General features: G+C 40.9%; 1 protein-coding gene across 2 annotated transcripts; it reads left to right on the top strand.

Annotated features, from left to right (window-relative positions):
• Positions 1-755: 755 nt before the first annotated feature.
• On the top strand, positions 756-26,311 carry slc17a9b (solute carrier family 17 member 9b). Of its 2 annotated transcripts, XR_014601639.1 has the most exons (14): positions 756-1,210; positions 3,967-4,164; positions 7,628-7,767; positions 10,848-10,947; positions 15,152-15,282; positions 16,441-16,537; positions 18,044-18,140; positions 19,311-19,398; positions 21,423-21,457; positions 22,219-22,334; positions 22,700-22,755; positions 23,189-23,218; positions 24,313-25,068; positions 25,167-26,311. XR_014601639.1 is itself a non-coding variant. In XM_084068988.1 (13 exons), exons 1-13 carry the CDS (start codon positions 1,062-1,064, stop codon positions 24,492-24,494), a joined length of 1,419 nt encoding a protein of 472 aa, XP_083925114.1. In that variant the 5' UTR covers positions 756-1,061; the 3' UTR covers positions 24,495-26,311. The 2 variants fall into 2 exon arrangements, 1 of the variants encoding a protein (XP_083925114.1); XM_084068988.1 differs by having other exon boundaries at positions 24,313-26,311.
• The last annotated feature ends 237 nt before the right edge of the window (positions 26,312-26,548 follow it).

The following is a 26,548-nucleotide window of genomic DNA, read 5'->3' on the forward strand; positions in this document are numbered from 1 at the left end:
ACATGTTTTTGTTTTTAAAGCCCGTTGACTTAAGAAAAAGACAAGTCACTTGCTTGTGTTGACTTCCTGACTGTGTTAGCCCTGATACAGGACTGTCATATCATGCCTGCCAGTCATGGGTGAACTTAAACCTGGTGCTTTCACTTTCTCCCTTTTTGGCCCATACATCTACATAAACGTTCAGATTTCAAATATAAAGTGCTTACCTAATGGCCACGGATGTTACAATCATGTACGGGCCCGCAGAAGTACCCGTATGTTCCGTATTGTTCAATAAAAAGCATTTTAATCCGATTGGTGGCCATTTTCTCATAGAGTTATAACGTATCAGAGTGCAATACACCTCCCGACCGATAGGGTCGCGTAATTGAACCCATATGGTAAAAAACCTAAGAAAATGGCCACCAATCGGATTAAAATGTTTTGTTATTGAACAGTACAGAAGATGCGGGTACTTCTAAAACCCCGAACATAATAGTAACATCCGTGGCCATGGGGTCAGCACTTTATATTTTAAATGTGAACGTTTGTGTAGATGCACGGGACGTAAATTGAGAAAGTGCAAACACCAGATTGACGTTCATCCATTACTGTCATACAGAATACATGACAGCCGTGCATCAGGGCTTAGACTGAACCCTACCGATGGCCAGCAGAACTGCGCGGCTGAGAGCAGAAGAGAACTGACACGTGGATTACTCCTCCTCTGAAGCATCAGGGAAACACACAACCGCTGTGTATAGCGTCGTTTCGGTTCTCCTTTCCCCCCGTTTGTTTGTTTCACCCCCAACGGTTTTAACCTCCTTCCCCCCCTTTAACCCGATCATCATCATCACGGTTATGGATCCATCATCATCATCAGCCGAAAACAAAAGATGTGTTTGTTGTTTCGCTGCGATTTAAACGGGGTTCGTGCTGTTTGTTGCTCTAAACGACGTTCACTTTGGTGGTTTTTCCATCGACCTCAGAGAGAGATCAGTCACACTCATATTAGTGCCTGGTTGTGAACAAACAGCCCGGGGGAGAGGAGAGAGCTGCTCAACAAACCTCTACGACGTTGAATGGCAATTCTTCAAAAATATGGAAAGAACTGTAGTCCAGATCTGGTCTGTCACAAGGAGACCCATCCACCGGACAACAAGAAGGTCCTCGGACCCCCTGGATCATGTCAGAAGAAGACTTGGACTGAACAGAACACCTACTGGCCGAGGTATAGAATTCTTTTTTTTATAGTCTATATCAGTAGTGGTTGTGGTTCTCAAACTTTTTCATGTCAAGGACCCCCATCTCAAATATGTTGTTCCAGGGACCCTCAGAAGCAAAGATCTGAGTTACAAATGATCGTTTAAATCAAAGATTCGCACCAATTTTCACGATTTTTCAAAAACAGCAGATCTACAAGCTCAGTGCCTCACTATGAGCTTGTAGATCTGCTATTTTTCAATAGCCAAAGTATAAAAGGTTAAACTTATTGCTATATAAACACATTTTGCTGGGGACCCCCTGGAACCCCCCCAAGGACCCCTGGGGGTCCCCGGACCCCAATTTGAGAACCAATGGTCTATAATATTGTTGCTGCAGGTTATTTATCAACATGTACTTGATTTTAAGACTGAGTTCTCTCTCTCTCTCTCAGATGATGTATTGTAGCTGTAGGCTATCCATAGGATACAGTTTGTATAGTCATCTATCTGTGTAAACGTTGGCTACTTTGAATCAATGTAACGTCACGATGACAGATCAGAAGTGTTGCTGATACTTTGTTTCAACTTTTGAGGTCTCCTCCTCTGGTTAAAACAAAGCAAAACAGTTGGTGAAAAACAACATATTCATATTTGTTTATTATTATCTTTTAAACTGTTGGGGTAGAATTAGAAAGCATATCCCTATTGTCCCCAACGGCAGAGATGGAAAGTAACTAAGTACATGTACTCAAGTAGCCTACTGTTACTTGTATTATTCTGAGGTTCTTTTACTTTACTTGAGTATGGCCATTTTCAATACTTTATAATTCTACTCCCTTACATCTCAGAGGCAAATATTGTACTTTTTACTCCACTACATTTATTTTTCTATAAAACTGTAGTTATGAATTACTTTGCAGTAATTCATAACAGTAATTACAGCAGTAATTACAAAACACATATTAACCAAATTAAGCCCTATTTCATAGATTGATTATTCGAAAATAGCCAATCTACATCAACATGGCTTGAGCTTGTAGATCTGCTATTTTTGGAAAAGTTTGAAAAAAATGCAGTACCTTTACCTTCCTAACTTTACTTTGGTACTAGTAATATTTGTTATACCTGAATACAGGATTTTAACTTGTAACAGAGTATTTCTACATTGCGGTATTGCTACTTAAGTAAAAGAGTACTTCTTCCACCATGGCACCAATGCCTACATGGCCTGTCCAGAACATGATTTGGAGTCTGGATGTCATGAGTTGAGGACTGATCAAAGCAGAATACCTAAACCCAGTATACCATGCATGTGGTCAGTAATGGTGATTTACCATGCATGTGTCAGTAATGATGATTTACCATGCATGTGTCAGTAATGATGATTTACCATGCATGTGTCAGTAATGATGATTTACCATGCATGTGTCAGTAATGATGATTTACCATGCATGTGGTCAGTAATGATGATTTACCATGCATGTGGTCAGTAATGATGATTTACCATGCATGTGTCAGTAATGATGATTTACCATGCATGTGGTCAGTAATGATGATTTACCATGCATGTGTCAGTAATGATGATTTACCATGCATGTGTCAGTAATGATGATTTACCATGCATGTGGTCAGTAATGGTGATTTACCATGCATGTGGTCAGTAATGATGATTTACCATGCATGTGGTCAGTAATGATGATTTACCATGCATGTGTCAGTAATGATGATTTACCATGCATGTGTCAGTAATGATGATTTACCATGCATGTGTCAGTAATGATGATTTACCATGCATGTGTCAGTAATGATGATTTACCATGCATGTGGTCAGTAATGATGATTTACCATGCATGTGTCAGTAATGATGATTTACCATGCATGTGGTCAGTAATGATGATTTACCATGCATGTGGTCAGTAATGATGATTTACCATGCATGTGGTCAGTAATGATGATTTACCATGCATGTGGTCAGTAATGATGATTTACCATGCATGTGTCAGTAATGAGACAAATACATCAAACTGTTATATGAATCCTAAGAAAAAAAGCTGAGAAAGGGATCCTGTGTTCAGGTTCAGTTTCACCACGGGCACCAGTTGGGCTCTCTCGCTCTCTCTCTCTCTCTCTCTCACACACACACACACACACACACACACACACACACACACACACACACACACACACACACACACACACACACACACACACACACACACACACACACACACACACACACACACACACACACACACACACACACACACACACACACACACACACACACACACACACACACACACACACACACACACACACACACACACACACACACACACACACACACACACACACACACACACACACACACACACACACACACACACACACACACACACACACACACACACACACACACACACACACACACACACACACACACACACACACACACACACACACACACACACACACACACACACACACACACACAGTAAAAGTACTCATTATGTACAGTATCCCATTTCATATGTTTCCAAATGTATAAAAATCCTTTGAAAATAACCGATCTACAAGCTCAAAACTGTTGTGAGCTTGTAGATCGGCTATTTTCAAATAGCCATGGCTAAAGTGCTTAGTTACAGGTTTTCAAATAATTATAGTGGATTAAAAGTACAATATTTGCTTCTGAGATGTAGTGGAGTAGAAGTAAAAAGTATTGAAAACATTTTTTTACAAAATGTACACCTCTGACTCTGAACCCGACCTCTTCCCTGTGCAGACCAATCGCCCGGATATGGACCGTGGTGCTGTTGCTGGGGACCTGCCTGCTGTACTGCGCCCGCGTGGCAATGCCCATCTGTGCCGTCAGCATGGCGGAGCAGTTCCACTGGACCAAGAGGGAGTCGGGCATGGTGCTGGGCAGCTTCTTCTGGGGTTACTGCTTCACACAAGTCCTCGGTGGCTATGTCGCCGACAGGTAAAGAAAAAAACAACAACCTTGAAACTGATATTACCTGATATTAGCCCTTTAAGACCTGAGGCGATTCTTAAAAATGTTTTCTAAATCCTAACAGTTTCTTGAAAAAAAATCGAAAACATTTTTTTTCACGATTTTTCAAAAATAGCAGATCTACAAGCTCAGAGCGCGGCACTCGGTGCCGCGCTATGAGCTTGTATATCTGCTATTTTTGAATAGCCAAAGAAAGCTAAAGTGACACAGATGCGTTTCAGGTCTTCATAATGGGTTAAAGGTTGGAATGGGAACCGGAGGAAACCGGATCCGACATTTAGGAACCTGACTCGGTTTAATTTTGGAATCGTTTCCAGAACTGTTTTTTTATCACACTAACAGAGCTGGTATGTGGACATCTGCTCTACAATTACAATTACAATACCGGTTCAAGGTTGTACTGGATTGTTACACATTATTTGAAAACTTTAGTTACTTTGCAGATATAAATGATTGCATTATAAAACATACATTAACCATTTTAGCCCTATATTTTATACACAGGCTATTTGAAAATAGCCGATCTACATGCTCACGACGCGTCGCAATGCAACGCGTTTGTGAGCTTGTAGATCTGCTTTTTTCAAAACATTTAGCATTTTTACTTTTGGTACTTTACTTTTGTGTTTCAGATTAAACTTTTTTGTTTACTTGGTCTGCTCTTTTTTCCCTCTACACCTATACCTCTTTGCCAAAAATAGCAGATCTACAAGCTCACAACGCCTCGCAGCGCGAGGCGTTGTGAGCCTGTAGATCTGCTATTTTTGGCTAAAGTTTTCCTCAGAAAAGGGATGGTAGGGTTCAAGTGGTTAAGGTAAAAAAAATTAATCATATCACACAAAGATTTGGCGGACCCCCTGTAGTAACTCTGAGGACCCCCTAGGGGTCCTGGACCCCCTGTTGAAGACCCCTGGTATACACCAACAGCATTTGCCATTTTTCCCCAGTAGCTGCTACCTATAACTTCACAGTATTTGTGCACTCTCAGCGTTACAGACCTGTAACGGTCATTCAGGATTGTATTTACCAAAAGAACAATTTATAATGCAATACGTTTGCAATAATCATAATATCACGTTGAAGCCGGAAAGGCCATGACAATGAACTGTTGTTTTGAGGATTATTAATTTCAATGACGTGCTACTGTATGAATGGTGAGTAAATAAGAGTAAAGTATGGGTCCCATCCTCACGAGGATATGTCTGGTTTGTTTGAAATGGTCATTGATTGTGCTTGCACAAGCTGCCTGCTTGTTAATGGCGTGGTAAGAGTGGTACCTTGTGCGTCACTAGTCGGCTTTTGTTTGTTCAGTTTTGTTTTTCATGCAAAGCAATAAGACTTTATAATCCTAATGAGGGCTGGGTGCGTTTGTTATCTTTGCATGTCTAGATGTCCCATGGGAAATCATCACAGTCTTTTAAATAGATGCAAACGGAATTGTTACCCAAAGTTTATTTCTTAATACAAAACACTCTCCATATAAATTCCAAAAGGTTATTGTTTTGTGAGCAAAATAACTGAAACGTGGATCATTTTAAACATGAATTATGTCTCAGAGTCATTTGGTCTCATCTGGTGTCCCTGTTCCGGACATGTCATAATAGGCAAACATCCGGCAAAAACAGCAGCTACAAGCTCACAACGCAGCACCTTGTGAGCTTGTATATTGGCTATTTTTCGACGAAGATATTTGGTGTAGAGGGGGGGGGGGGAAGAAGGGGGCCAAGTGCAGACACCTGGGGGATCCGGGTCAATTAAGTATTTTTGATTGATTGATTGAATATTTTATTAGGCAAAACATGTAAACAACAGCACAATTACATTAATAATACTTACTCTATAATACTTGTCTAAAAGGTCCGTCCAAAAATGTCCTTGCGGTCTTGTTTCCATTGGGGTCCTTGGTATTCAATTCATAGACATATATAGTAGCAACCAAACAGTTCAAATATCAACTCAAAAATACAGAAACAATAACACAAACAAAACCAAAAAACAAAACCGCAAATGTCTTAACGGGAAAATGGTACTACCTCCTCTCAAAATCTAGTATAAAGTATATAGGATTTATGAAGTTGTTAAAGTTGTTTTTATTTTGTTCCTCTTTTGTGAAGCGAATTTGAGTACTTAGAAAAGCACTATTTAAATTGTATGTATTATTATTGTTATGAATTACATTAATAAGTTTGCACGAATAGTCAGTACTCAGTACCTTGTCCGAATGGACATATGATTTTGACACTAAATCCGTTTTCAAGGAAAAATACCAAGCAGTACAAGTCATGTCTCATTTTGACCACATGTTCCTATTATGGGCGTGTAATTATATGTAGGCCAACATTGGGTGAAAGCAGCAGATAATACACAACAAGCTCACAACAACATGACACATTGTGAGCTTTGGAATAGAGGCCAAAAGGAGGAGGAGCCAAGTATAGATCCATGGGGGACACCACAGGTCACCAAAGTGTATATAATAGGATTCAAGTGGTTAACAACCAATGCAGCCATGGGAGACCTCTAGAGAGTTCAAAGTTCTACAGCAACCAACGTTTACAGAACGCATCTGTGTCATTTAGCTATAACCATTATTATATTCTTTGGGCTATTCAAAAATAGCTATGAGCTTGTAGATCTGCTATTTTTTAAAACATTTTAGCAAATCTTTGAATACATATATTTTTTTGAAACGAGATTTTTTTACTCAAATCTTTGCTTCTGGATGTCCATCCCTGGAACAAAATATTTGACAAATGTTCGCTTTAAAATATGTATATTCAAAGATTTGATTAAAGTTCTCAGTCACCAAGACTGATTTCAGTCATTTGGATTCCATGGAAGCCAGCATGTCTCCTATGGAAGCATGTTGCACAGCAAAAATAGCCGATCTACAAGCTCTCAATGCGTCTGCGACGCATTGAGAGCTTGTAGAAAGGCTATTTTCGGTTATTTTAAGATTAGAGCATTTGAAGTGGTCAAACTAGCAATATGTTTGGAAGCATCTTCCATCATATTTTAATCGTCTCGGATATTTCATATAAAAGCAAAGGTTAAAGCCTGAATCTGTGATTTCTTCACATGGTTGGCAGTATGTAGAACAGCAGGAACAATATTACTATAAAGCATCCTAATTTTACATATTGTATTCATTGTTTAGGAATCGGCAATAGTGTGTGTGTGTGGGATCCTTTCACACTGTTTCACAAATCGCACATTAGGACATTTTCAGTCGTGAGATTTAATGTTGCTTTAATCCATGTATAGCGAAAGTATGAGATAATGGTTCGAATCCAAAATGACAGGTGCTTTCCCCGTCTTCATGAGTTAAGCATGGTGACGTAATGGCCTCTCTTAATAAAGTCAGCAGAGTGTGTAAACAAACAGTGACCGAACGGGGCCTGAGTGTCATCTGATCTGTGTTCCTCCTCAGGGTGGGAGGGGAGAAGGTTCTCCTGCTGTCCGCGGCGGCCTGGGGGGCTATGACGGCCTTCACCCCCATCCTGGCCCACTTCTGCTCGCAGCCCATCTTCTCCATGACCCTGTCTCGCTTCCTCATGGGCCTGCTGCAAGGTGAGACGCTGCAAACCCTCTGAATCAATACACCAGTCTCACTGTCAGGGCTGAAACCTCTTTATCTCCATGTTTGAACTTTTTTTTTAACGTGTTTTTTTTCCAGTAAATTACTGTCAGAAAATAACTTCCAGAGTATATACTACTAAATAAGGCCCAGACTGACAGCGATTTTTCGATTTTCTTACCTTTTTAACCCATTGAGACCTGAAGCCGATTCTACATGTCTCCTAAATCTCAACAGTATTCTGAAAAACGTATGTTTCTGTATCAGTGGTGCTCAATCTTTTTCATGTCAAGGACCCCCAAAATTATATGTATTTGGCCGCGGACCCCCATCAAAATATTTTGTTCCAGGGACCCCCAGAAGCAAATATTTGAGTTAAAAATATTTGCTTTAAAAATATATATATTCAAAGATTTGCACACATTTTCACGAATTTTCAAAAATAGCAGATCTACAAGCTCGTAGCGCGGCACTCGGTGCCGCGCTACGAGCTTGTAGATCTGCTATTAGATCTGCACCCACGAGCACGGTGCCCACCCGACAGTTTTGTCGGGTTTTGCCGATTTTCGCCGTTTATTTTCTCTCACACCGTTTGGTGAAGCCCCCAAGGTTGGTGCCCTGTGCTGCGCTGCTTTTATCCGCCAGATTGGGACGTTCACGGCATATTTTGCACCATCACGGTGCGTTCATCATCGGTGACGAGTGCCTCTAACAGCCGCTGCTGGCTGCGTGCACGCAGCGAGGCAAAGCGAGGCGATGCGAGACACTCACACAATCACGTGCAGCATGCGTCCTCCCCTCCCCCTCCGCCTAATGGCTGTGTATGGGGCCGACTAGGGGTGTGCCGATATATCGTCCCGCGATATATCGCGATACGTTTTCGCGACGATATATATATATATTTTTTTTACAATCATAATAATCAGGCATGCAAACGGCCCCGAAGTGAAAAGAGTGACAACATGTTTTTTTTTCGGGTCAGGTGTCATACTATTTGGATTCAAAACGGCTATTGTAGCTGAAAAGCTACAAGTTTGCATGTCTGAATAATGCAAAAACAGAATTATTTGTTTGCATTTTCTTTTTTTCTCCTCCATATATTTTCATAATAAAAAAAGTGCGTATCGTATCGTATCGAAATCGTATCGAAGTTGTGAGCCAAATATCGTATCGTATCGTTTCGTGAAATTAGTGTATCGGCACACCCCTAGGGCCGACGCATGCTTTAAAGTGATTGTGTGAGTGTGGCTTCAGGAAGAAAATTCCTAGCCTCGATCTTCAGGCTTTTATTTTTTAGTTTTGCTAAAAAATAAAAGCTTGGAAATTCCTGTCCCAGCTGTTGGTACGCAAAAGCGCCTCGCGTCGTCTGATATGGTGTGCATTTTTTATTGTGGGTGCGCATGTGCACCTGCGCACCAGTTATGTGCACCCCTGAGTATAACGCCCTACTTGATCATGCTACAGCGTCACATAAAAGCATCGAAAGAAGCATATCTACAAGCTCGTTTTTAGCTTGTCGATCTGCTACTTTTTCTATTTTAGAATTTGAATCCTGAAAAGTACTAACAGTTTTGGAAATATGCGGTTTCCACCCGACAGAGACAAAACCGTCTCTTACTTTTCAGTAAACAGGAAAAAAGAGCCTGTGTTCTGATGGATCACAGTAGTTGTTATTTTATTATTTTGTCATACGCTCAACCTGGCATCCCTATTTTGGGGCATGTTATTATGCTAGGTGAAAACGTTCAAAATGTTCAAAAATAGACTGTAGATAGATAAATAGCCGATCTACAAGCTCACAACGCATCACATCGCAAGGCAATTATGTGAGCTTGTAGACCGTTTATTTACCAATGATTCGCAACACAACTAGTTGCAACTTGCAACCATGTTGCAAGACATTGCAGTGGTCTGAGTTGACCGCAGTTTAGGGATAGTTGTTGTTGCAACTGGTTACAAGGTGCGACTAGTTTAGTTGCGTATTATTGGTGCGGAATGAGCTGACACTGTTATTAGACCAAGTACAGAATAGGGCATTCATTTATGAACACATGAAATATGGAGATACTGTACAAAGTTTCTGCCTGCCTGCGACGCAATAGTCATTCAGGGGAGAGACGGCAAATCAGAACGAAAACTGTAACTGTAACCCATTCAATCTGGGAACGCATCTGTGTCATTTTAGATTTCTTTGGCTATTCAAAAAATAGCAGATCTACAAGCTCATTGTGCCGCACCGAGTGCCGTGCTATGAGCATGTAGATCTGCTATTTATTGAAAAATCGTGAAAAAACATTTGTAACTGTCAAATGTAAACAAATTATGTATTTTCAAAATGTTGCGTTTTTTGTTAGCTTTTTTTTTTGTGTTTTGGTTACTTTATTTCGGTGTTTAAAGGTAGGGTAAGTGATTTGCTTTGATTAAAATAAGTGTTAAATAGCTCTATATTCTGATAGTACTCATTGCTATAGAGTGTTTGTTCAGTAAAAGGAGTCTCCTTGTCTCTCCAGCTCTTTATAAAACAGAAAATGCATTTTCGTTTCCGTTTCAGTTTCATTTCCAATTTTATCCAACCAGGACAGAGAACTCAATCAGGATACAGATTAAACAAGTGAAATTGGAAGTGATGACACTAAGAAATGAGCAGACAAAATTGGAACTGGAACACTATAAACATGAAGCTTAAAAATGGGTACTTTCTCCTGATTGGCTGAGATTTTGACACCTACCAAAACATGTATTTTCTTTTTATTAAAGAGCTGGAGAGACAGGGAGACTCCTGTTACTGAACAAACACTCTATAGCAATGATTACTATCATAATATAGTGCTTTAACCTTTTAACAAAATACTTTTTGTTTTAACCCAAAAATATCACTTACCCTACCTTTAATTCTTATTTTTGCCTGCTTTTACCGATTTATTATTTAAAAAAAAAAGAAAGACATTTTTTTTTCAAAAAGTGGGGGTATGAAATCACGGATCTGGGAGAGTGAGGGTGTCGCGTCGTACGCACAGTGAATGGCCGTGACGCCCCTGAACTTTGCCATTCATCCTCATTTCTTCTTGTCTAGGAGTACACTACCCGTCTCTGGCCAGTCTGTGCTCTCAGAAGGTGGTTGAGAGTGAGAGAGGATTCCTCATGAGCACAGTGGGAAGTGGTTCCTACTTGGGGTGAGTTGTGCTTTGTAACACAATCCATTTTTAGCTGCTTTGCAGTAGGAGTCCCTGAGGTGCAGCGTCTCTCCTGGAATTTCAAAAAGAACCTTGGGGTTGTATTGGGTACCTTAGCCAAGATATACGTCTGCTGCTCCACGTAGTGGATTCTGACAATAGGTGGAAAAAAAGGAGTTGTGTCACTTAGATTTTCTTCCATATTAAACTCATGTTAACTGATTAATTGCAACATATGTATGAGCAAGCACATGTGATTGATATGGGCACATTTCCTACTAATGATGACTCAACCAGGTAAACCGGTACAGTTTCCTTTGAAATTCTAATTCCCATTTCTGTGGAAGTTCTTGACATCGGACTTCCAAGTAACTGACAACATTGATGCGTCATCATACATCATACTGTTTCTCAACTAGTGGTCGATAAAATATAATACAAATCTTCACTTTCCTACTAAATGCATGGTCAGGGACCACATGCAATACCTTCACGGACCACCAGTGGTCCACGGACCACCAGTTGAAAACCCATGCTGTAGAGCAGGGGTGGGCAACTTTTTAGATGGTGAGGGCCACAAAATTTCCTCAATCACTCTGGGGGGCCGCATTGTTTATCGGCAGGGGGGCCGCATTGTTTATCGGCAGGGACCCCCCCCCCGTTGACAAAACCCCTCCCGTTGGCAAAACGGTCCGGGGGCGGTGCGCCGGTTCGGACCAAAATGCCAGGGCTGGATTTATCGGCAAAAAAAATGCACGCCCGTTTATCGGCACTCTCGCCATAGTACCCCATTACTCAAAAAGCCCATAATAGTCACATATGTGATAAATAAGGGATAAAACTATTATTATTTGTAATAACTTTGTTTTTATTTAGCATTTAGTAGGCCTCTCCCCGACTAAGGATTTGTTTAGTCGAATGTAATTGGCGACTAATTGCCAATAGTCGACTGGCAGTCGACTAATGCAAAACAAAAAGAAAACTTTTTTTTTTTTTTTGGGGCCAAAATACATTTTATTTCAAAGGGCCAAGTCTACACAGTTTGTTTTGTGTCTCCAGCAGAGTTTCTAGTGTCTATCTCTCTCTGGAAGAGGTTGCACATGAACTCTGCAGCCGCACTGAGGCGCTCCAACACAAACAATACCAATACAAAGACGAGGAATAAGAAGAATAAAGTAGAAGTTACGTGTGGTTGCAAGTGTAGACTTGGCCAAAAAACTATTTAAAACATTTTTGGCCCAAAAAAAAAAAAAAAAAAAAAAAGATTTTTTTTTTTTTTTTTTTTGGGGGGGGGATTTTGGCCTGGGTCCGCATTGAGTGACGGTGCGGGCCGCATGCGGCCCGCGGGCCGCCAGTTGCCCATCCCTGCTGTAGAGTGTTTGTTCAGTTAAAGGAGTCTCCATGTCTCTCCAGCTCTTTATTAAACAGAAAATGCATTTTCAGTGCTCTCTCCTGATTGGCTTAAATGTTGTCACCTACCTGAAAATGTATTTATATTGTGTTTACTAAAGAGCTGGAGAGACCCCTGTGACCGAACAAACGCTCTGTAGCAATGATTACTATCAGAATGTAGTACTTTAACCTTCTAACAAAAAAATAAATAAATAAATATATATATATATATATATATATATATATATATATATATATATATATATATATATATATATATATATATATATATATATATATATATATATATATATCACTTACCCTACCTATCACTGAATCTGGTGGGTCCCAGATTTCGATGTTCTTAAAGGTGTTGTAAGTGATGTTTTTTTTGTAAGTGTTAAATAGCTCTACATTCCAGTAACCGTTGCTATACAGTTTGTTCAATAATAGACCTCTCCTCGTCTCTCCAGCTTTTTAGTAAACAGAAAATACACTTTCAGGTCGGGATACCACTTTTATCAGGATACAGGACAAACAAATGACCTGTATCCTGATGAACAAATGAAGTGATGAAACAAAATAAATGAGCTGATGAAATTTGAATTGGAACACTACAAATGGGTTCTTTCTCCTGATTGGATGAAATCGGTGACCCATCTGAAAATGTATTTTCTGTATATTGTGTATTTTCTCACAATATACAGTATAGAGCCTAACTTAAACTTAAAAGAAACAAAGTAAAGAAATGGGGAACATAAAAATGATAGAGCCATTTCACTTCCCCAAAACAAAGTCAAATCACTGGCAGAGCGTACTTTATTCACATTCATTTGTGTGCTAAAAGTGTGATTTAGAGTCCTGTTTCACCATGCAATGAGCATGATGGAGAAATAAAAACACTTCCTCGTTTCACACTCGAGGAACACGGGAACAGCTGACAGGATAGATGATGAACAAATATTTGGACTTAAATCATGTGTTTTAAAGTATTTACAACCCAAGGTTGCTAGATGAGAGATTTATGGCTGCTTTTTTACTGAAACTTCAACAAGATACGGACTCTGTATATAAGCCTGCCATGGCTTCCTCCCTTCCTTCCCTGCAATGCAACTACTGTTTCCTAATTTTATGTACTAACATTTTTATGTTAAACCAAACTGAACTAAACTAAGGTTCACCTCCAACCCTCTATGCTTCATAGACCGTGTCCCACAGGGGTTTTGGGCACCCCCCCCTCTCTCTTTGCCGAAAATAGCCATTCTGCAAGGTGCAGTGTTTCTCCTAAAATGTTCTGTAACAAGAGGCTGGGGGGAGGATTTGGCCTCTGTAGACAGATAGACACCTTTATTGATCCCGCGGGGGGAAATCAGTCGCCCACAGGCAGCACAGCAGTTAACTCATTGAGTGCCACAATCCGTCAAATCCGTCACGTGGCCTGACGCCCAGAGCGCCACAATCCGTCATAAAAAAACATGTTCCCAACAATTTGGGAAAAACATGTTCAGAACCCAAGATATGATGATTTGAAGATTTGCTGCTCCATCCACTCCTTGTTTAACCTATAACTTAAAAAGGCTGTATCTCGCTTCCTAAGCACTTTTTTTTTTACAATGAATTTTGGCTGTGGCACTCAGAGCCAAAATTCCATAAACATGAATAAATAAGCTTGGCACTGAATGAGTTAAGAGTTACAGAGTTACAGGTAAAGAGTAAGGAAAGAAAGTACTGTCGTATATACAGCAATACAAGGCCAGAAAAAGAAAACAAGAAGCGCCATCAATACAGAACAACAGTATACAATAGTATATATACCTATTACCTATACAACTGTCCTGCACTATGCAGGAAAACACACACAAGGTTACAGCGTCTCACCGTAAACCGTCCTAAAACAAATGAAGAGTCCCATTACAGTCAGTGCAAATGCCTTTCCAGCACTATGCAGGAAAGCAACAACACAAGGTTACTGTGTCACTGCAGCCTTTTTCAGTTTAGGTATTTAATGAATGAAGGCCACATGATGTACCTTCCATGATGTCTATGCATTTCTGTACCAATGGCGGGTACAACATTATCAAGGTTCCCTGGTTCGATTCCCGGCTCCTGGGGTTAAGTTAATCAGTTAATCAGACTAATAATCGATTTAGTAGATTATAAAAAAAATCTTAGAATGTTTTCATGTTGATTTGTTGTTATATAATAAATAAATACAAATATCAAAAACTAAAATCTGCTTCCAGATTATCCGGTTAACCTACACGAGACAAATTAAGTCCGTTATTGGTTCTAAATATCGGTTTTGTTATGTTTCTGCTTAACTCTTTAAGAGCGGGGAAGCATCATCTGTGTCATTTTAAGATTTCTTTGGCTATTAGAAAATAGCAGATATACAAGTTTGTAGATCTGCTATTTTAGAAAAATCGTCAGAATTTGTGCAAATCTTGGAATATATATTTTTTTAAAGTGAACATTTGTAAAATATTTTGTTCCAGGGACCCCTAGAAGCAAAGATTTGAGTTACAAATGTCCGCTTAAAAAAAAAGAAAAATTCAAATATTTGCACAAATGTTCATGATTTTTCAAAAATAGTAGAACTACAAGCTCATAGCGCGGCACTCGGTGCCGCGCTATGAGCTTATAGATCTGCTATTTTTGAATAGCCAAAGAAATCGAAAGTGACAGAGATGCGTTCCCCGAATTGAGAGGGTTAATGGCCCAGCCCTAGTCTGTCCCCTGAAGTGCTCTTGATCATTCTGCATTTAACGTATTGTGACTTGTTGTGACTTGTTCCTTCTTCCTCCTTTCCCAGCACACTGGTGATAGGAGGGGCCGGCTCCCTCATGTTGGACCTGTACGGCTGGGAGAGTGTGTTCTACGTGTCGGGGGTGCTCTCGGTCCTGTGGGCACACTGCATGTGGAAGTATCTGCTCAAAGGGGAAGGTAAACGCCGCTGGTCATTCTGCCTCTGCCTGCCCTTACTTTCTGTGTTCTTGGTAGTTTTCGGTTGATTTCGTCGACTAAAACTAGTGAAAAATGTTGGTCGACTACCTTTTTTCACTGACGAAAACGAAATAAAAGCTAAAAAACTAAGCTACGATGACCAAAAATAAGACTAAATATATTGATAATTTCGTCAACAAATAAAAACTAGACTAAAATGTTAGTGAGGGACTAGTGGAGAAGAGATCCAGTAGAACTAAAAGACAAGTCATTTTATGTTTGGTTGCGCTCGGGTGTTGTACTCTGAAAATAGCAGATCTACAAGCTCACTGCGATGCGTTGTGAGCTTGTAGATCGGCTATTTTCAGCATGCAACCAAGTGTAAAATCAGCCATTACGATGCCATCAAGGCACCGCCAACATACATTTTAGTCGACTAAAAAAAATGTCCTGTAAAAATCAACACTAGCTCTTGGTCAGTGATTCTCTCAACCTTTTTCATTTCAAGGACCCCCGTTTTATATGTATTGACTGAGCCATGGACCTCCAATCGATACCATGTTGTATCTCTGAGACCTCTGAACAAATGGAACCGTTTGCACACTTTCAGAGTTACAGATCTACAAGGGTCCATTTGGTTCCTTCTGTAATTATCAATTAGCTGGGGACCCCCCCTCAAGGACCCCTGGGGGTCCCCGGACCTTACGTTGAAAACCAGTGCCCTTGATAATCATTTTCACATTGAATTCCCGCTTAAGCGCGATTTAGTGTCCTGTGATTCATGTTCTTGCATCAATGATTAATAATAATTTTCTGTCCTACTTCTACATACATGTGTTCTGAGTCCTGATGTGTTCAATTACAGTATGTACGCGTATGTCTGTCTAGAGCCCATCATACCTCTGTATAGTTATCTTTCTAGAGCCTATAATAACTGTATAGTTATCTTTCTAGAGCCTATAATAACTCTGTATAGTTATCTTTCTAGGGCCTATAATAACTCTGTATAGTTATCTTTCTAGAGCCTATAATAACTCTGTATAGTTATCTTTCTAGAGCCTATCATAACTCTGTATAGTTATCTTTCTAGAGCCTATCATAACTCTGTATAGGTATCTTTCTAGAGCCTATAATAACTCTGTATATCTATCCTTCCAGGCCCTATCATAACTCTGGAGTCTCTGGGAAGCAGTGGACCTCAGTCCAAACTGTCCAAGAGACACTGGCTGCGCCTCTTCAAGCAACCTGCTGTTTAGTGAGTTTAAAACCAAACACAACCTAACACAACCAAACACAACCTGCTGTGTAGTGAGTTTAAAACCAAACACAACCTAACACAACCAAACACAACCTGCTGTGTAGTGAGTTTAAAACCAAACACAACCTAACACAACCAAACACAACCTGCTGTGTAGTGAGTTTAAAACCAAACACAACATTTTAGATCAGTTGTACACGGAGGACTCGCACACGGCCACACACACATGAATTCAAGTGTTCAGTCGCCACGACTGATTTCTGTCTTTTGGATTCCATAGAAGTCAGCATGTCTTCTATGACTGCGCATGTTGTGAAAATGTAGCGAAAATGTAGCATGTAGCGAAAATAGCTACAAGACTACTTGTAGATCGGCTATTTCCGGTTAATATTTTCAAAGATTGGAGCATTTGAAGTGGTCAAACTAGCAAAAAATGTTTAGAAGCATTTTCCTTAAAACCCTAATGGTCTCGGATATGTCATAAAAGCAAAGGCTAAAGCCTAAATATGTGATTTCTCGGCTGTACCTGGTTGGCAGTACAGTATGTAGAACAGCAGGAACAATATTACTAAAACATAATCCAGATTCATCTTACATATTGTGTTAATTGTTTAGGAAACGGCGCTAGTGTGGGGAGGGGCTCCTTTCACACTGTTTCACAAATCACATAATAAGACTTGGCCATACACATTCTTTCAGTTCTGAGATTTTATTTTGCTTTAATCCATGCACACGGCCACACACACACAGACAGACAGACAGACAGACAGTCTGTCGCCTCCCTGGTGAAGGTACATTATGCGTCCTTCCATCTATAAATAGAAGCAGCCGTTTGCATCATCAGACACTTTTGAATAGCAGGACTTTGTCTCTGGTCAGTGTGGCTGATGATCTGATGGGTCTGTCAGAGAATGAGTTCATTCATTTCCTCTCAGCCTGTCCCTATGGCGTACGTGGTTATTTATAGAAGCTATTGGTCGTCGCATGCAAGCAATCTGGGCTGTTTTGATGACAGCGGTCCTTCTCTGTGGTTTCATAGAGTCACCCTTTACACACTTTACACTGTAGGCAATGTTCTCACACCCTCTCATCTAGATCAGAGTAAGTAGAGTGAGCGTGAACTCGGGTCAACAAACAACAGGGTAAACAGACACTGCAGAGAGAACAATGTGGTTCCTCCAAGAAACCTAGGAGACCAGGTAAACAATGAACGCAGCATCTGTCCAAACAACAGGCCGTCTAAATCACTGCTTCCCAACCTGGGGGTCAGGACCATTCAGATGTCTTCTAAAACCTAACGTGTTTTCTGAAAAACGTAATGTTGCGTTATCAGTGGTACAAATACGGTAGAAGTGACTTCAGTTTCTACTCTGCTCAAAGCTAACAGAGACTTCTGTTCTTTCACCATATAATGTCTAGTAGTGGTGTCATTTTTATGTGGAAATAAAGGTGCCAGGTATAATTTTTCCTCTCTCTTCTTGTCCTTGTCCCTGATGATGACAGCGCTGTGATCATTACACACCTTTGCACAGCGAGCACCTTCTTCACGCTGCTGTCGTGGCTGCCAACTTTCTTCAAGGACACTTTCCCCGACGCCAAGGTAAGTTCACTCCTCCATCCCCCCCCCCCCCCAGGGTCCCTCACCACCACCCCCACCTCACTGAAGAAAAGTCACGTTACAATGAAGAAGGATGTGTAGATAATTACATCAACCCTTTAAGACCGGGAACGCATCCGTGTCATTTTAAGATTTCTTTGGCTCTATAAAAATAGCAGATACACAAGCTCATAGCGCGGCACCGAGTGCCGCGCTATGAGCTTGTAGATCTGCTATTTTTAGAAAAATCTTGAAAATTTGTGCAAATCATTTTTAACTCAAATCTTTGCTTCTGGGGGTCCCTGGAACAAAATATTTTTAGATGGGAGGGGGTCCGCAGACAAATACATATTATTTTGGGGGTCCTTGACATGAAAAAAGTTTGAAAACCATTGAAAATATAGCAACATACATGTAAGTAAAAAAAAAAAAAACGTTGGGAAAAAAAAGTGTTTAGAAGACATTTGTAAAATCCCCAGAAGCAAAGATTTGAGTTAAAAACTTTCGCTTTAAAAAAGTATATATATATTCAAACTAAAGATTTGCACACATTTTCACGATTAGAAAAATAAATAGCAGATCTACAAGGTCGTAGCTTGTATATCTGCTATTTTTATAGAGCCAAAGAAATCTTAAAATGACACACATGCGTTCCCTTCCCGGTCTTAAAGGGTTAAAGGTGGTGTAAATGTTGCTAACGTGTTAAATAGCTCTACATTCTGACAGCAATCATCATAACTATAGAGTGTTTGCTCGGTAACAGGGGGTCTCCCTGTCTCTCCAGCTCTTTAGTAAAGAGAAAATAAAATGTTCACCACGGGATACCAATTTCGACCCAATCAGCAGAGAGAGATCTCATACAGGATACAGGATAAACAAGTGATGACACAAAACCAATGAGCAGACAGAATTGGAACTGTAAAGCAAGCTGAGAAATGGATCATTGTGGCGTACTCGCTCCTGATTGGATGTCATATGTAACCCTAACCCACCAGCTTGTAGATCTGCTATTGTTTTGGCTATTTTGTATTCCAAAAACAGTTTTGGACATATATTAGGTTTCCACCCCGACAGCAATGATATATCAGTTACAGCACCTTCTTACAAGCATCAGTAGCTGAAGGCAACACAACCTGACTTGGACTATAACTCAAATGTTTGTCTTCCATTCAGGGTTGGGTGTTCAATGTCATTCCCTGGTTGGTGGCCATTCCATCGTCTCTGCTCAGCGGCTGCCTGTCCGACCACCTCATCAGCCAAGGTATGTCGGGCCAGATGCATGAAAATATAGAGCAGGGGTCTTCAACGTTTTCAGGCCAAGGACCCCCTAGCTGAGAGAGAGAGATGAAGCAGGGACCCCCTACTCTGTATTGTATAAAATTGTGTTTCAGATTATTGGGGCGGTGTAACCGCCCCCTATAAGTGAGGTTTTGACACTGACCAATCCTGCACCGTGATTGGCCAATAGTCTACAACGCAGTCTACAACGCTAACTAGGGGTGTGCCGATACACTAATTTCACGAAACGATACGATACGATATTTGGCTCACAACTTCGATACGATTTCGATACGATAGATACGCACTTTTTTTATTATGAAAATAAATAGGGGAGAAAAAAAGGAAATGCAAACAAATAATTCTGTTTTTGCATTATTCAGACATGCAAACTTGTAGCTTTTCAGCCGTTTTGAATCCAAATAGGGCAATAGTGTGACACCTGAGCCGAAAAAAACAACATGTTGTCACCCTTTTCACCTCGGGGCTGTTTGCATGCCTGATTATTTTGATTGGTAAATTTTTTTTTTTTTTTTTTTTTTTTTCCAAAACGATATTTTTTTTTTCCAAAACGATACATATCGTCGCGAAAACGTATCGCGATATATCGCGGGACGATATATCGGCACACCCCTAACGCTAACCCTTCCACAGTCAATGCAAATCTATACTTTTGCAAAGTCAGCCAATCACATTACAGCTAGTGTCATCACCACTAGCTGTAATGTGATTGGCTGACTTTGCAAATTCAGGACTGTGATTGGCTAGCGAAACACATGACACATGTGCAGCCCTATGAATAGCAGTATGGACTTAAAAAAACACATTTATGTTTTTTTTTAAGTGTGATGACCACACATCGCCCACTTCACACTGGGTGTGATTTTTTTTTACTTAGTCTTCTCTTTTTTCCCTCTACACCTATAGCCTCTTTGCCAAAAATAGCCGATCTACAAGCTTTCAACGCCTCGCAGCGCGAGGCGTTGTGAGCTTGTAGATCTGCTATTTTTGGCTAAAAGTTCTCCTCAGAAAATGGATGCTAAGGTTCAAGTGGTTAAGGTAAAAAGAAAAATCATATCACACAAAGATTTGGCGGACCCCCTATAGTAACTCTGAGGACCCCTTAGGGGTCCCGGACCCCCTGTTGAAGACCCCTGATATATAGAGTATACACACATCCACACGCCTATGCCGTGCAGACCCAACAGGAAATTCAACAAAAAGTAAATTAGTGTCCTCGCACCAGTAAAGAAAATGTTTAACCCATTAAAAGCATGGGAAAAGCATGTCATTTTAGATTTTAGCTATGGCACAAGTGGCCACTTGCCCCCCCCACGCAAAATTTCACGCAGGGGAGAGGCCAGGTCCCTGGCACAAAGCGTTTTCAGAACGGAGGTCTGCAGCCCAAATACATATCATTTTGGGGGTCCTTGACACGGAAAGGTTTGAGAACCACTGACTTAGATGGCATTTGTAGAATTGGAAAAGAAGAGCTTTTTCTTTACCGCTGTGCAGACTGCAGACTCTATTTTCTTTTTGTTGAAATGCCTGACTAGAAGACCTCCATTTCCTACTGTGTTCTTCAGACAAATGAAAAATAGATGGTGATGGTGTGTGTGTGTGTGTGTGTGTGTGTGTGTGTGTGTGTGTGTGTGTGTGTGTGTGTGTGTGTGTGTGTGTGTGTGTGTGTGTGTGTGTGTGTGTGTGTGTGTGTGTGTGTGTGTGTAAACAAATTATTCAAATAACATTCATAACTCATAGCCCAAAATAGGGCTGCCAATGTTAAAAAAAAACCTTTTAGAAAGTTTCCTTTTTCAAGACATTTCACATAATAGGGTGGCTGCAACGCAGAGGCTATGGTTATTTGAGGGTGCTTGGCATGGAAATGTTTGGAAACCCCTGCATTAGTTATGTTGCATTAAGTTGAGAGATTGATTGTTGATAACAGAGCTCTTCCATTGTTTCTCATGTACCCATATTTCTTTATTTCTCTCTTCATCCCACCAGGATTTGATACAGCCTCTGTCAGGAAGTTGATGCAGGTATTTTGGATTTCATGTGTATTTAGTATTTAGTCCTCTCTATATCTTTTATATGAAAGGATCTTTTCCCTGTAAGCTCTGATTATAATGTATTCTCTCCCGCGGCTCTCTCTTGTGGCTGCCAGAATTATTTATTTATTTTCTACAGTAGACTGCCAGACTTTTTCAATGAAAAAAAAAAGTACTCAGGAGCCGAGATACAGAATTTTTAAGTTTTAAGTTAACAAGGAAGTGGATGGGAGTTTAAATCTTCGAAAAATCATCTCCTTGGTCTTTGGGTCAAATTGAAAAAAATAAAATAAAAATAAATAAATAATAATTTTAAATAAAACGCAGATCTGCGTCTTTGGCAGCCTGCGTTCTAAGGACTCAATAGAACGCAGATCTGCATTTTTGGCAGCCAATGTGTTAAGTAATACCCCAATCAAGGTTATTATAGTTTTTGTTTTTATTTTCTTTAGATGTTTCCTTTTCAATTTCAGTGTAGTTTGTATTCATTTTTTAAAAGCGGGTTTTTGTAGTTTAGTTTCAGAGGAGTTTGAATGGGTTTATGTTGGTTAAAAATGTACATCAAACATCTAAACAGTGAGTCAAGCAACTTAAAAACTCAGCACAGCACACAAAAGACAGAGTAGACGTTAACATGACCCCCAGAAGTATTTTAAAGTGAAATACCCCTTTAACTGCTGTGCACTGCCTCTGAACAGCATTTCCCCCGTGGCGTCAATAAAGTTCTGTCTATCTCTGTCTCTCTCCATCAGTTTTTCTCCATGGGAGTCTCCAGTGTGTTTACTCTCCTACTGTGTAGGACCCACACCTTCCCCTGGGCTGTGGCCTTTGTGTCGGCCACCATGGGCCTCACCACCTTCAGCCACAGGTATGTCTATGTACGGGTGCAACAGTGTTGGTTTTGACAGCACATTTTGATTCAGTTTTAGCCATTAGTCTTTTGAATAAAATTCCATTTAGTTTTAGTCATATTTTAGTCACCTGAAATGTTTTAGTGTTAGTCTAGTTTTATTCGACTAAATATCATAAGATTATAGTCGACTAAATCTACAGTTGAGTTAGTCGACTGAAATGTATGTTGGCGGTGCCTTGATGGCGTCGTAAAGGCTGATTTTACACTTGGTTGAATGCTGAAAATAGCCGATCTACAAGCTCACAACGCGTCGCGCTGCGACGCGTTGTGAGCTTTTGGCACTCAATGTGTTAAGTGATGTGTTTGTCTCTCTTTGACAGCGGGGTGTCTGTAAATGTCCAGGACCTGGCTCCCTCCTGCGCTGGAGCGCTGTTTGGTACGTTCCCAAAATGGATGCTCACTCACAAAAGCATCCATTCACTAAGGAATTTTGCATTTTTAATCTTGATTTCTTATTTTTTTTAACCACACTAGATTCTATTAATCTCCTCACGGAATAGTTAGATTTAGCGTGTTAGATGAGCTTATTTAACCCGTTAAGACCTGGAACGCATCTGTGTCACTTAAGATTTCTTTGGCTATTCAAAAATAGCAGATCTACAAGCTCATAGCGCGGCACCGAGTGCCGCACTATGAGCTTGTAGAACTGCTATTTTTGAAAAATCTTGGAAAAAAAATGTTTAGATTTTTTTTCAAAAAACTGTTAGGATTTTTGTTAAGAATAGCCTCAGGTCTTAACCGGTTAAAGTTTCACTTTAACTGTTTACACCCTTCATCAAAACTAAAATGGTTGTCTTTCCTCCCCGCAGGCGTTATGAATACTTGTGGAGCCTTCTCGGGTGAGTATCATGAGAACCAAAACATCTGTGATCTTGTTCTGAAAGTTCTGAAACCGTGGGTTTGTGTTTTTGGCCCTTTCATGATCCACGGAGTGAAATAATTCATCTGCTCCTCTGAACTCAAGACTTGAGCCGTAGCGTCTCCTGTCAGTCATGTTGGGCTCCTGTGAGCCGTGCATATTTCATAATGGAGGCTGTTGTCAGATGAATGAATAACGGAGAGAAAGGATGACAGTTAAGCGGTCCCGCGGGGGGGGGGGGGGGAGCGGGGGGGGGGAGCGGGCTTTGACCGTGTATCACTTATTTGCTCAGTTTGCATCTAGTAGGCAGAACTTTAACGTGGAGGGCCGATATCTGTCAATGGAACTTAATACTTCATGCACACAGTAAAATCCTGTGTGTTAATTTAACACTGACACTCACCCTTATGGGTCCATTTGGTTCCATTTGTACATTCAGAGTTAAATTAACACTGAGGATTTAACAGTGTGAGGTAATAATAATATAATAATACTAATCCCATGTGGATAAGCAGCTTACACAAATAGTGATACATTCACTTTCAACTTTGTTTGCTAATTTTTCTGGTTTCATCACTTCCAATAGTACTTATCTTGTATCCTGTATGATCTTCATACAGGATACAAGATAAGTCAGGTCTTGGTATCCCAACCTGAGAATGTATTTTCTGATTACTAAAGAGCTGGAGAGACAGGCAGACCGCTGTTACAGAACAAACACTCTAGTGTTATAGTGTCTATAACAATAAGTACTTTAGGAATATAGAGCTTTGACTTCTTAACCTACTTCTTAACTTACACGCCTATTAATAACACATCAAAATGTACATTTTGATGTGTTATTAATAGGAGTGTTTGTGTTCAACTATCCGCTGTTTGCAGACATAATTAATGTAAGGCAAGGCAATGTAATTGGTATTGCACACTCCAACAACAAGGCAATTCAAAGAACTGAGAGTTGCAGCAGACCTGCAGTTTTCTGGTACAGTAGGTTGTTCCAGACATGTTGGGCGTAAAAAACCCTGAACGCTGCCTAACATACTGCTAAATCTGTAACGGCGTGTTCCTGTGCAGGGGTCCTGATGGTGTACTTCTCGGGCTACCTGATCGAGACCACTGGCTCGTGGGCGTCGGTGTTCGCTCTCATCACGGTGGTCAACCTGCTGGGTCTCTGCACGTTCCTGGCGTTCGCCGAGGCCCGCCGTGTGGACATCGACTCTGCCAAGGCACGCTACCACAATGTCCACATGATCTGAACTGTCCAAAGTCCAGGGAATTATTCTTGTGAGGGGACCAGAGCAGTCTTCACGGGGGGGCGGGGGGGGGGGAGAGAACCAGCAGCCAAACCCACAATACCCCACACCAGAGTACTATCTGTGGGACTGGAGGTGCCACATACAGCTTCCATTGTGGTTTGGCTCATCGGTTGGTTTTAGTAGTACAAATAATAAGCCTACAAACCGAACCTGCACAATGCTAGTGAATTATGGAGCTGAAGCCTAGAATTGTGAAACCTTAAAGCCCAGTCCAGACCAATGATTTGCAACGTGACGGAACCGTTGCAGAGACGGTCTGAATTACCTCGTCGCAGGTCGGCGCGTGCCGTCTCATCGCGCCGCCAGCGATTCGACACGTTCAGTCGCAAGCAAAACGTTGCAGAAGCTGCTGTCAAAACATTTCACCATTCACGAGCGTGTACAGCTCTGTCTGAGAACACTCACGCTCACAGATGTAAACAACCAAACAACGACAGAGGAGAAAGAAAACCTGCTTATCAACCTTTTGGCAGAATTATCATGTTAAACCAGTTTAAAGAGCGACTTTAAACTGGTCACTAAAAAGAATGCCATAGGTCAGACTTGCAATATGTTCTCTCTCTCTTTCTTTCTCACACGCACACTGGCGCTGTGTGTGTGCGTGTGTGTGAGTGTGACACAAAAATACACAAACGCACAAACAGAAAAATAGACCGAGCGAATGGGAGAAAGGAAAGGAGAGCTATTTCAAGATGAGTATCTACAATATTGTTGTTGTCGGGCAGAAACCTCTTATCTCCATATTCTAACTTTTTGTGTTTTTTGTAAATATATGCCCTACTTGATCATAGTACAGCGTCACACAAAAGTATCAAAAGTAACAGATATACAAGCTTCGCGACGCGTTTCGAGCTTGTAGATCTGCTTGTAGATCTGCTACTTTTGCTATTTTTGAATCCTAAAAAGGAACAGTTTTGGACATATGAGGTTTCCACCCAACAGAGACGATATATGCAATAACTGTAATAGGTTGAAGTGCTATGCAAACAGTGTCTGACACCGTCCAGTTTAGGGGCAGCCACGTCTGTTGTTTATCACGTTACTACAGTATGGTAACGGCAATCGGTCGCAGCTCTGTGTTGGGAGTGGACTGTCCTGTTGTTTTAGGATTTTGTTGCAAGTGGTTGTGTTGGAATCATTGGCGTGAACTGGCCTCCTGCGCGTAGCGGGGGGAACAAAAAGCTCACCACAATCCTGCGCTTGCCGCCCGTAGGCGTTTGCACAAACGAGCGAGAATTTCACAGGACCGTGCCTGCCTCTCCGCCCCTCAATTTCTCTGCGCGTCCCAAATTGAATGAATGAATGAAATGAACGCGTCGGCCGCTCCCCGTCTCAGACGACCTTTAGACTGTTAGGTGCTGTGGATTGGTCAAGAGGACAGGAAGTAGTCCTGCAGTATTCTCACGTATTAGCCAGACAAATCCGAGATCTCCGCCGGCGCCTACTGATACATCTGCTGACATCTTGTCTAAATTCAACGTAGGGGCTAAAAGTGGGTGGAAACTATTTGGAGATAAAAAACAAAATAAAACCAATTGCATTGCGGAACCAATGCAGAAATAGAAAAGAACCCTGAGGGACTCCGCTCAACCATATGGGGTTTAAGTCGGGGATCTTCAACGTTTTCAGGCCAAGGACCCCCTAGCTGAGAGAGAGATGAAGCAGGGACCCCCTCTATGTTGTATACAATTATGTTTCAGATAAACTTTTGCTGCTCTTTTTTCCCTCTACACCTATAACCCTTTGCCAAAAATAGCCGATCTACAAGCTCACAGCGCCTCGCAGCGCGAGGCATTGAGAGCTTGTAGATCTGCTATTTTTTGGCTAAAGTTCTCCTCAGAAAAGGAATGCGAGGGTTCAAGTGGTTAATGTAAAAAAAAGGAAAATGATATCACACAAAGATTTGGCGGACCCCCTGTATTAACTCTGAGGACCCCCCTAGGGGTCCCGGACCCCCTGTTGAAGACCCCTGGTTTAAGTGGTTATTAATGTAA

The sequence above is a fragment of the Gymnoscopelus microlampas genome (assembly GCF_963454915.1).
Source record: "Gymnoscopelus microlampas genome assembly, chromosome: 10".
NCBI lineage: Eukaryota > Metazoa > Chordata > Actinopteri > Myctophiformes > Myctophidae > Gymnoscopelus > Gymnoscopelus microlampas.

Coding starts and splice junctions, on each gene's coding strand:
- slc17a9b (XM_084068988.1), top strand. CDS start 1,062: ATGGCAATTCTTCAAAAATATGGAAAGAACTGTAGTCCAGATCTGGTC. Junction 19,399..21,422: donor CGACCACCTCATCAGCCAAG/GTATGTCGGGCC, acceptor TCATCCCACCAG/GATTTGATACAGCCTCTGTC. Junction 21,458..22,218: donor CTGTCAGGAAGTTGATGCAG/GTATTTTGGATT, acceptor TCTCTCCATCAG/TTTTTCTCCATGGGAGTCTC.